The 12,707-nt window shown below is 40.8% G+C and overlaps 1 protein-coding gene across 2 annotated transcripts in view; it reads left to right on the forward strand.

Annotated features, from left to right (window-relative positions):
• AMPH (amphiphysin) overlaps positions 1-12,707 on the forward strand; it is a 218,248-nt gene that overhangs the window by 115,208 nt on the left and 90,333 nt on the right. For both annotated transcript variants that reach the window (XM_044946824.2, XM_025291402.3), the window contains exon 3: positions 8,742-8,796. In XM_044946824.2, the coding sequence (XP_044802759.1) occupies positions 8,742-8,796 (55 nt within the window). The remainder of the gene's footprint in view (positions 1-8,741; positions 8,797-12,707) is intronic.

Raw genomic sequence — 12,707 nt, forward strand, 5'->3', positions numbered from 1 at the left:
ATTTAATTAGATATGGAATGTAATTTCTTTGTATTGGGTAACAGAGATATCTGAAACCTTCCATGGTGGTGTCCCTGCTGCATTCTTTCTCCAGCTATTTAATTAGATTTTATACTTCAGTCTAATCCTTAGAGGCAGATTACCATGAGAGGTGCTCACAGGACCAGGGGAAGAAAGCAACAGCTTCAAGAAACCACTTAGCAAGACAAAAAAGGGATTTTTAAATTTTTTTAAATGAGGCAATGATTCTCAGACCTTTGTAAGCTTTTAAAACCATGAATACTTTTGCTTGCCTATTAATTCTTGGTGGCTTCATGATGAAACCCAAAATGACCCTGGGTTGTTTTCCAGGACAGCCAGGAAACAGAGGACTGGGGAGACGGCTTTCTTCTCCCCAGCCCTTTGAGGGTGTGACACCCAAGGGAGGGAGTGGGTGGAAGTAGCTTTAATGAGGAGGGAGAAACAAGTCACTCCCTCAGGCTGTGTGGGAAGAAAGTGAGGCCTGGGGGACCTTCTGGGCTTGAGAGGCAGCTGCTCCTGACACTGATAAATGATTAATTTGAAAAAAATGAAGAACCTCTGAGTAAGACCAAGGCCATGTTATTATGCTGTATGCCAGGTGGGTGGTGAATCCTTCTAGGATCATTTCCAAATAGGAGTATTAGTAGGCAATGCAGACAACTTAATTATAATAAGATTCACTTGCCCATAAACCCTGAGGATAGTGTGACCAAGAGTTAGAATAATAATTTTATCTTGTCCTGTTGATAACAATATTAAGAAAAAGCAGGAAAAATTCTCAAGGTTGTGGAATTTTGAATCTCTTTTCGGTACACATAAACACGCACAGTACATAATTCAAGGGTGAATTACTGAAATGGAAATTTTCAGAGGAATGTGGAATGAACTTTAGATTCAGTGAAATCTGAGCAGTGCTATAAGAATTTATTTCTCATTTAAACATTACTTGTGATTCAGACAGAATAATGATGCATAAATTTTATTATGCAATAGGTTTTGTGCAAAAGAACTACTCTGTGACATATTGTAGGTGAAAAATTTCTCTCCAGAGACTTTTACTTTTTCGACTCAGGCAGAACTTTATATGAAATTCAGTATGGTTATTACCAAATGCTTTATGAACCTTAATACTCATGAGGAAAATTAGGAATGTTAATAATTGGAAAAGAATAAAGTTATTTAAATTAGCTTCCAGTTTATCTAGTTAAATTGAACTCATCTAGTTAAGCCATTATTATATAGTTTGAACTTTCTTCCACTCACAGTATTTAACATTTCTCCTGGGATTCTTAATTTATTTAAAAAAATTTTTATTGACCCCGTTGGGCTAGATGAATTCAGTGTATAGATTAGAACCTGAATATTTCATAGTCTTTCTAGTGCTCAAAGAAAAGGCAGAGACTTAATTGTGGACTTAGTTTGACATGCTTTATTCCTTAAATATTTGGGAAAAGAATGCCCTTCCACACTGTTCTTTTATTGTTTCCAGCTACTCTAGGCAGTTGTGGGAACTCAGAACCATCATTTACTCTGGTTGGCTTTGTATTACTTCCTGCAGGGAGAGCATCCTTCTAGGTGAGACGTGAGGCCTGCCTTAGCTAAGTACTTCTCGCATTCTTCTAGGGCAGGAGCAGAACAGCAGTAGAGCAGAACCCTAAAGCAGATGTCTGAAGACAGGAGACATCTGTGAAGTTCTGTTTCATCTCTACACAGTTTTTCATTCTACATCATAGCAAGGTGGCTTAGTGATGGCAAAATAATGATTTATCCATTAGCTTCATTCAACCTCAATAAACGGATGTTCCACAGAGATGTTTTAGGTGTGGCTATAAGTGCCCTAGACAAACCATTAAGTACCCCCAAACTCTACACTTATTTATCTTGAAAAATGTGGCCTTAGGGGAGTCATACCTTCCTAATTGCCCCTTTTAGGACGTAGGCTTTAGATCAGCCTGGTTCTAGATCTACCTGAGTAAATCACATGTCTGAGTTCACTTATTATTTTCTCTAAATGATCTGCCATCTGTTGGGACAAATGATTCTGGCCTTGCTGTCCTCTCTCAGTACTATGCAGCCTCTATCAATTACATGACTGCCTCTCAAACTCCATTTGCTAAACCATGCACTTTGTCCATCATCTTTTCAGTTTGAGTTCCTTTCTGAAGTGTTTCTGTAAATACCTTTAATGCTTTTCTGCTCAGTAACTCCACTGGCTTTTTGTTGTTGTTGTTATTGCTAGATTTCAACCTCCTCTGCCTTTCTGCATTTCTGCTCTTGACGGTCAACCATCGTATCAGGCTCTTTACGGTAGGTCATGCCATGGTGGCAATTCCTCATTGGCTTTTAAGAGCAGGTTGGTTTCTCACTCGTGAAAATGTACACGGACGTGTTCTTCATCTTCCCTTCACTCTGAGACCCAGGCTGGAGAAGCAAACCCAGTCTGGAACATCATGGGGCTCATACTAGAGGGGAAAGGCATGGTAAGGGTATGCAATGGCTCTTATACCTTCTGCTCAGAAGTAGCACATGGCACTTCCACTCACATTTCATTAACCAAGTCAAGTCCGACAGCCAAGCTTGTTGTTGATGGGGCAGGAACTGTAATCCTCCCCCAAGCAGATCTGGTAGGGAGGTGCAGTGTAGATGTGACAATAATAAAATCTCCCCCAAAATATCTTTTCAGTATTTTACATACTTAGAATCTTACACAGTACCTGTCACAAAATCGATAATCAACTGGAAAAGACTTCCTTCTTTTTTCCTCAGATTCTCTTCATGTTCATGTTGGGGACCTTGGCTTGACTCTACCTTATTCTTCTCTGGATCCTTCTTATCTTCTACCTTTACCCAAGTGTTTATCATTAACATTCTTCTTCATTCTCCTTATCATCTGTCTACAGTTTTGCACTATACTTTGATGTTTTGGAAAGCCACTATTGTTGTTGAGTTTCTCAGTCATGTCTGACTTTTTGTGACTCCATGGACTGCCAGGCTTCCCTGTCCTTCACCAACTCCCAGAGCTTGCTCAAACTCATGTCCATTGAGTGGGTGATGCCATCCAACCATCTAGCTTGAGGCAGTTTGCTCTCACACTGTATTTCTGAATGGCTCAGAAAAACAAAGGAAGCCTAGAGTTTTCATATTCAGCCATACTGAGCCATAAGAAAGGGAGTCAGCTGTTTAGAACTCTGATGATTTCTGTGTTGCCATTCTGAATAGCACCATTCGTATTGAAGTTTGTATGTGCTAACAAATGACTTAACATTAAGCTTTCATCTAGTAATACCTGGATTTACAGAGTTGCAAAAATAGCTTGAGATTAAGGCAGGTAAAGAAAACCTCACCAGAGTTTTACATAGATTTTAGAGAAATAATGTCACTATACCTGCATTATAATATCTAGGAAAATATTCTCTTCCAGAATTTATTTTGGAGTCCAGCATGGTCTTAAACACTTTTTTCCCAGAGTTTATTTGTATTAATCACTATCTGTTTTTAAATGCATTGGGCATTTTATCTTTGCTTTATACTCCCAAACACTCTGGATGACTATTCAGAGTTAATATAATCTGCTTTGAGATGCCATTTTTCCTATAGATATTTTAGTTCCTCTACGAGATTTTAATTTACTGAAGGAAGTAGTTTTTTTCTTCTTCATCCCCTTCCTTTTTTGGTTCAGTTCAGTTCAGTCGTTCAGTCCTATCTGACTCTGCGACCCCATGGACTGCAGCACTCCAGGCTTCCCTGTCCATCACTAACTCCTGGAGCTTGTTCAGACTCATATCCATAGAGTTGGTGATACCATCCAACCATCTCATCCTCTGTCAGCCCCTTCTCCTCCTGCCTTTAATCCTTCCCAGCATTAGGGTCTTTTCTAAAGAGTTGGTTCTTCAGATCAGGTGGCCAAAGTAGTGGAGCCTCAGCTTCAGCATCAGTCCTTCCAATGAATATTCAGGACTGATTTCCTTTAGGATAGACTGAATGGAACTCCTTGCAGTCCAAGGGATTCTCAAGAGTCTTCTCCAACACCACAGTTCAAATGCATCAATTCTTTGGCGCTCAGTTTATTTATGGTCTAACTCTCACATCCATACATGACCACTGGAAAAACCATAGCCTTGACTAGACGGACCTTTGTTGGCAAAGTAATGTCTCTGCTTTTTAATATGCTGTCTAGGTTGGTCATAGCTTTTCTCCCAAGGAGCAAGCGTCTTTTAATTTCATGGCTGCAGTCACCATCTGCAGAGCCCAAGAAAATAGTCTTTTAATGTTTCCACTGTTTCCCCATCTCTTTGCCATGAAATGATGGAACCACATGCTATGATTGAAGTTTTTGATTGTTGAGTTTCAAGCAAGATTTTTCACTTTTCTTTCACTTTCATCAAGAGACTCTAGTTCCTCCTTGCTTTCTGCTGTAAGGGTGGTGTCATCTGCATATCTGAGGTTATTTCTCCCAGCAATCTTGATTCCAGCTTGTGCTTCATCCAGCCCAGCATTGTGCACATAAGTTAAATAAGCAGGGTGACAGTATGCAGCCTTGATGTACTCCTTTCCTGATTTAGAACCAGTCTGTTGTTCCATGTCCAGTTCTAACTGTGGCTTCTTGACCTGCCTACAGATTTCTCAGGAGGCAGGCCAGGTAGTCTGGTATTCTCATCTCTCAAAGAATTTTCCACAGTTTGTTGTGATCCACACAGTCAAAGGCTTTGGATTAGTCAATAAAGCAGAAGTAGATGTTTTTCTGGAACTCTCTTGCTTTTTTGATGATCCAACAGATATTAGCAATTTGATCTCTGGTTCCTCTGCCTTTTTTTAATCCAACTTGAATATTTGGAAGGTCTCAGTTCACGTTCTGTTGAAGCCTTGCTTGGAGAATTTTGAGCATTACTTTGCTAGCATGTGAGATGAGCGCGATTGTGTGGTAGTTTGAGCATTCTTGGCATTGCCTTTCTTTGAGATTGTGATGAAACTGACCTTTTCCAGTCCTGTGGCCACTGCTGAGTTTTCCAAATTTGCTGGCATACTGAGTGCAGCACTTTCACAGCATCATCTTTTAGGATTTGAAATAACTCAATTGGAATTCTATCACCTCCACTAGCTTTGTTCATAGTGATGCTTCCTAAGGCCCACTTGACTTCATATTCCAGGATGTCTGGCTCTAGGTAAGTGATCACACCATCGTGGTTATCTGGTTCATGAAGATCTTTTTGTTTAGTTCTTCTGTGTATTCTTGCCACCTCTATCTTAATATCTTTTGCTTCTGTTAGGTCCATACCATTTCTGTCCTTTATTGTGCCCATCTTTGCATGAAATGTTCTCTTGGTATCTCTAATTTTCTTAAAGAGATCTCTAGTCTTTCCAATTCTATTGTTTGCTTCTATTTCTTTGCATTGATCACTGAGGAAGGCTTTATTATCCCTCCTTGCTATTCTTTGGAACTCTGCATTCAGATAGGTATATCTTTCCTTTCTCCTTTGCCTTTAGCTTCTCTTCTCTCAGCTATTCATAAGGCCTCCTCAGACAACCATTTTGCCTTTTTGCATTTCTTTCTCCTGGAGATGTCTTGATCACTGCCACCTGTACAATGTCACGAGCCTCCATCCATAGTTCATAAGGCACTCTGTATATCAGATCTAATCCCTTGAATCTATTTGTCATTTCCACTGTATAATCACAAAGGATTTGTTTTAGGTCATACATTAATGGTCTCGTGATTTTCCCTACTTTCTTCAATTTAAGTCTGAATTTTGTAATAAGGAGTTCATGATCTGAGCCATAGTCAGTCCCGGTCTTGTTTTTGCTGACTAAATAGAGCTTCTCCTTCTTCAGCTGCAAAGAATATAATCAATCTGATTTCGTTATTGACCATTTGGTGATATCCATGTGTAGAGTTGTCTCTTGTGTTGTTGGAAGAGGGTGTTTAGTATGACCAGTCCGTTCTCTTGGCAAAATCCTATTAGCCTTTGCCCTACTTCATTTTGTACTCCATAGCCAAACTTGCCTGTTACTCCAGGTATCTCTTGACTTCCTACTTTTCCATTCCAGTCCTCTATGATAAAAAGGCATCATTTTTGTGTGTTAGTTCTAGAAGGTCTTGTGCTGCTGCTGCTGCTGCTGCTAAGCTGCTTCAGTCGTGTCTGACTCTGTGTGACCCCATAGACGGCAGCCCATCAGGCTCCCCCATCCCTGGGATTCTCCAGGCAAGAACACTGGAGTGGGTTGCCATTTCCTTCTCCAGTGCGTGAAAGGAAAAGTGAAAGTGAAGTCGCTCAGTCATGTCTGACTCTTAGTGACCCCATGGACTGCAGCCCACCAGGCTCCTCTGTCCATGGGATTTTCCAGGCGAGAGTATTGGAGTGGGTTGCCATTGCCTTCTCCTAGAAAGTCTTATAGGTCTTGATAGAATCATTCAGCTTCAACTTCTTTGGCATTAATGGTTGAGGCATAGACTTGGATTACTGTGATACTGAATGGTTTGCTTTGGAAATGAATAGAGATCGTTCTGTCATTTTTGAGATTGTACCCAAGTACTGCATTTCAGACTGGTTTGTTGACTGAGGGCTACTTCATTTCTTCTAAAGGATTCCTTTTTGGTAAATTCTAACAAATGCTTGTTGAAATGAATATGACCATTATAGTTACTATATTAGTGGGTATATTATTAACTATCAAGTTAGAGTTGTAAAATAGTTGTGATCATATTAATTTCCAAGGTGGAGTCATTCTATATGCTAGTTCTGTGTACTTCTGTTCAATGACTGTGCAGTTAAAATACATTTTTTTGATGTGTTTCCTTGCAGTGTCATAGACAACACTGTTGGTGCCCAGCTATATGCCTTCAGTACCTACCTTTTCTGACCCCACTAGATTGACTTGCAGTTGCCAACAGCAGAACTCTTTGATTGACGTCTTACTATGGTTCCTAGAGACCTGTCTGCCCCTGTGTGGATATAATGGGGAATTCATGTTCCCCAAAAGCAGGGTTCAGGCTTCCTTGCTAGCTCAGCTGGTAAAGAATCTGCCTGCAATCAGGAGACCCCAGTTCAATTACTGGGTCAGCAAGATGTGCTGGAGAAGGGATAGGCTCCCCACTGCAGTATTCTGGCCTGGAGAATTACATGGACTATTCCATGGGGTCACAAGAGTTGGACATGACTGAGCAACTTTCACTTTCATTTTAAGAAGCAGCCATTAGCCAATGTCCAACAGGAGATGATATTAAATGTCTCAACTCTCTTGCCCCTTGGTGAGGATGTCTGTAGGGTGTTTGAGTCTGTCTCCTAGAGTTCCCCAGTTGAATTAAGGCAGGGCTCCCCACTGTGGAAACTTGCTTGTTAGTGCACCTTGAATTACCTCTCTTTCCCTCCCTGCCTCACTTCCCCACACTATCATTAACATTTCCTTGGGTAACTCCAGACCAAAATCTAATCCTAGTCTCAGAGTCTGTGAGTTTCTAAATGCATTCCAAACCAAAACAAGTATTCCTAGGCCAAAACTTACACTCTAACAATTTCTCTATTTTGGTGATGTCCAGTAGGAATATATGGAGAAGGCAATGGCACCCCACTCCAGTACTCTTGCCTGGAAAATCCCATGGATGGCAGAGCCTGGTAGGCTGCAGTCCATGGGGTTGCTAAGAGTCAGACATGACTGAGTGACTTCACTTTCACTTTTCACTTTCATACATTGGAGAAGGAAATGGCAACCCACTCCAGTGTTCTTGCCTGGAGAATCCCAGGGATGGGGGAGCCTGATGGGCTGCCGTCTGTGGGGTCGCACAGAGTCGGACACGACTGAAGCGACTTAGCAGCAGCAGCAGCAGCAGCAGTAGGAATATAACGCACACCACATTCATAATTTAAAATTTTCTAGTGGCCATATTTTAAAAAGTAAAAAGATGCTGTACACTTGAAACTAACACAGTATTATAAACCAACTCGGGTTTGATCCCTGGGTTGAGAAGATCCCCTGGAGAAGGGTGTGGCAACCCACTTCCATATTCTTGCCTGGAAAATTCCTCAGACAGAGAAGGCTGGCGGGCTATACAGTCCATGGATTGCAAAGAGTTGGACATGACTGAACAACTGAGCATGCATGATACTTCAATTTAAGAAAAACTGAAAAGAGTTACAATGAATCTTAATAATATAGTTTAATGCATTATATCCAAAATATTGTATCAATATACAGTCTATCTAGAATATATTAATGATATATGTGTGTGTATATATATATATATGTGTGTGTGTGTGTGTGTATGTGTGTGTATGTGTATGTTTTTGGTACTAAATCTCTGTAACCCGGTGAGTATTTTACACTACAGTACATCTTCATTCAGGCTAGCTACATTGTAAACACTTGACAACCTTGGCCTAGTAGCTACCATATTAAACAGTGAACAGTGGTGGGTTCCTACCATTGTAACCTATGTGTCAAAATTGAGAGACTTATTAGCTCTTGAATGCATAGAAGGCTGTATGGTGGGTCACAGTTTCTATTCTTAGCAAAGTCTTACTTGCCTTCTCCTTTCCCTCTTAAGCTGAATAAAATCTCTGTAAATATCTAGAGTGATGGATACCTTGTTTAGTCTGAACTCACATATTTATTTTCTTTCAAGAATGAGCTTCTGGTAAAAATAACTCTAAGCTTATGGCTTTGTACATGTTTGCATGCAAAATATAAACAAGATGTTGAGCATGTCTGTGTTTGTGTGTTTTCAGGCAGAGGGTACCAGACTTCAGCGAGAACTCCGAGGATACTTAGCAGCTATCAAAGGTAATGTGTCTGGGTTGTTTACTGCATGTTACCAAGCACGGGTTGTTCTTGGAATTCAAGAGTGACAGGATCGAGTGTTAATTAGAAAGCCATTTGGCTTTCTGGCAGGATGGGTACTTGAGCACAGGTGTTCCATTCTACCCACTCCCCAGTTCCCATTGAAATGATAATCAGGATATATAAGGAAAAAAATATGTGGGCCCTTATGCTTTAAACTAGGAATAAGTGCCTCCCATGTGCCAGAGCTTTCTAGGAAGAGTTAGAGTGAGCTGCAGACCTCGTTTAAGAAAAGCTGCAGCTGGTTTCATCCCAAGGGAGAGTATGTCCCAAGAGTTTGAGGCCCTTAGACTTGCACATAAGCCCTCTAGCAGGAGCAGGCAAGGGATGACAGCAGCATTGACATGAAACATGGCCCCGAATTGCCTATGACTTGTCAGGACCAGCTGCACCTGCAGCCCTGCCACTGTAGGGGAAAGAGAGGCTCTGCTGTTGTTTCTAGTCTCTTGCTATTGAAATAAGGCTAGTGGTGGAGAGTGGAGAGAGCAATCAGGTTGGGTACTCCATCTCTGCCTCCGGAGATACCCAGTCCCCTGCACTGAGTCAGATTCAAGTGCACCCACGGTGGATGATAAGGCAGATTTTGAGATTAGTGGGGAGAGAATGGATCATCTAACAATGAGTCTTGGGTAAACTGGCCAAACACTCAGAAAAAAAGTGAGATTCCCAACCTCACTCTCTATTTTCTTCTTATTTCCAAATATAGTGAAAATTTAAATATGTAGACAAAGAAATGTGCTCAAGTGCCAGAATAAAATCCAGTAGACTTAATCTCCAGTCTCCAGTGACAAGGTCTTTACAAGGCTCCCCCAGAAGGCATAAATTGGAAAGGGCAAGTTTGAGAGATTTGACCTCATTAATGTACACAATGATTAAAAAATTATTTTGACAGCATATTTTAATGCAAGTGAGCCAGGATATAAAGAGCTCAGTAAGTAAGCTAAATGAAGATTAGTGGATCAAAAGAAAAACTGAGTGGAACATATGGAGAGAAAATTAATCAAAGAAGATCTGTGGATGGGTAATAAATGTGAAAAATGCTTGTCCTGAGTATTCAAAGAATATAAAATGAAATCAAAGGGAGAAGATGTAATTTTTCTTTTAAGTGTTCAAAGACATAAAAAATTAAAAAAAAATAAAAGACCCCAAACAAAGCTGTAATACCTAGCATTGGCAGAGCCCTGGAAAATGGACTCCTTTTGTACACTTCTGGTAAGACTGCTTTCCTGAAGAGGGATTTGGCAAAGGCTTTTATATGTGATTTTTTATTTTGTGTGTGTGTGGGGGGGCATGCCTTTTGATACACTAGTTTCATTTCCAAGAATTTATTCTTAACAGTTTCAATATGGATGTATGAAATTGATTACAAAGTTATGGCTATATAATGAAACTCTTAATAAAAATTAGTCATAAAAATCAAATTGGTGAAAGTAATTTTTAAACTAAGATGTATTTAAGCTTTTATTATTTTATAAACCAGCCATATAATTTCAACTCACCTGACAACTCTATGAGGTAGGTACTTATTTTATCTTCATTTTATCGTTAAAAGCCAGGCACTTGTCTAGGGTCATGGGCTTATTAAACAGCAGGGGTGCAATGCATGATCTGGTCTCTGTGTTTCCTGAGACCTTGCTATTCCCTTGGACTGCCGTTGAACTATATAGCCATCAGTATTGCGTTGTTTCATAATTTGAGTTCATCTGTACAATGGAGTAATGACAACTTACCTCTGTTGCTTTTTAATGAGAGACCCGGGTTCGATCCCTGGGTCAGGAAGATCTTCTGGAGAAGGAAATGGCAACCCACTCCAGTACTCTTGCTTGGAAAATCTCATGGACGGAGGAGCATGGTAGACTACAGTCCATGGGGTTGCAAAAAGTCGGACATGACTGAGCGACTTCACTTTACTATGTGCTAGGCTGTGTACTAACCCACTCCAGTACTCTTGCCTGGCAAATCCCATGGACGGAGGAGCCTGGTGGGCTGCAGTCCATGGGGTTGCTAGGAGTCAGACACGACTGAGCGACTTCACTTTCACTTTCATGCATTGGAGAAGGAAATGGGAACCCACTCCAGTGTTCTTGTCTGGAGAATCCCAGGGATGGGGGAGCCTGGTGGGCTGCCATCTGTGGGGTCGCTCAGAGTCGGACACGACTGAAGCAACTTAGCAGCAGCAGCAGCAGCAGGCTGTGTACTGTGTTTTACGCATGTTACTTCTTTGTCACCACCCATCACAGGCTAAATGACATTAGCCTTATCTTGCAATCATTTACTTCATTTGTAAAGAAGTAAGACCCAGAGAATTTAACCTCCACAGTTCACAGGTCATAGTTAACTGCTCTAAAAAAGTTTACCTCAAATATTTCTAACAGTTTGGTCAGAAAATAGAAGGCACTCTAGGTAATTCTTTCATTGTTGATTCAAGATTTGAACACAAGAAGTCATACACTTTAAAGTATAGGATTTTCTCTTTGTTAGCTGATTTTTAAAAAAGTGGATACTTCTGTTAAATGAATGAGCGAATTGGATCTCTTGTCCAAGACTATGTATTTGGGTCTATTTTATTGCCCTAGTATGGAGAATGCTATTTAAAAAGATTGGCTTATTTCTTTTCCCTAATGTGGTCTGGAAGGAGAATCCACTGTGAGAAGACTTGGCTCCAGGGAGACAATGGGTGCAGCATCAAAGAGACTCTTCCGTCAGTCTGTACCCTGCACCCCACTTCTAATGGTGACATCTGCATATGAAGGAGGAGGGACTGTCTAGTAGCTTTTCCCCACAAATTTTGTTGATTGCATGACTAACAAACAAGACTAACAAACAAATCTCTCTTCTCTAAGAGAGATCTCTGTTTAAATGACTGGCTGAGGCTGTGGAATGAGTTTTTAAACAGTTTACTACAGAGTTTATCAGAACCCTTAACCCTTAATCTAATCTCCCATAGGCCTGTGGCATGGGCAGCATTTTCCCACTGATTTAATTGTAGAATGCTTTTTTCTTCTCAAAGTCTTAGAAAGAATCAGCATTCCTTGGAGCATATTTTGAGTTTTGGAAACACACTTAAAGATAAGGGTTATGCATTAAGTAGATTATAATTTGCTTCTTCAAAGTGCTTTCATGGCCCATTTTTCTGGTTTTCACAAGAACAACTCTAGCTAACTAATGGGGCAGTTTAATACAGGCACCATTACAGAGAATGAGATCTCACCAGTAGAGTGATAAGTCCTGGGTCCAGTCTCAGAGGCAACTATGGGATAATCCAAGCCTGTCAACTGCCTCATTTGTAAAATGTGCCAGATGTTCCTCAGCTATAAAGCGCTCCAGTTGCTCTCGGAAGTCCCCCCACATCTCTGCTACTGGCATTCTATGAAATTGGATTCAATGAGCTCTACTCTTTGTTTTATTATCCCTAATCTCTGGGTGGCATTCACTCCTGTGGGGCTTTGTTATTTCTGCTGATGGCTTGGACTTTGTAGGGGACTTATGCTCTCATTGATTTTAGTAGCAAACATTGCATTGAGTCTCAATTATGGGCCTGACACTGTTCTAGAAGATAGGGATGCAGAGATGAATGAGACAGTGTTTGCTCTCATGGGGCTTGTGGTAGAGAAAGCTAATAAACAAAAAGGCCAGATATGCAAGGTAATGTGTAGTTTAAGAGAAGCATGCTCTGTGCTATCACAGCAAAGGAGAGTCCTCCCACCTTAGCTGAGGGACAGGAGACCAGGTCAGGAATGGCCCTTCTGCAGAACTTACACTGAATGAACCCAAGAAGGGGACATCCATAGTCATCAGGTGATAAGATATGCCAGGGAAAGAGGTTGATGTTGGAAAGACTTTCCAGGTAGAAG

This window comes from Bubalus bubalis, chromosome 8 (genome assembly GCF_019923935.1).
Source record: "Bubalus bubalis isolate 160015118507 breed Murrah chromosome 8, NDDB_SH_1, whole genome shotgun sequence".
Lineage (NCBI taxonomy): Eukaryota > Metazoa > Chordata > Mammalia > Artiodactyla > Bovidae > Bubalus > Bubalus bubalis.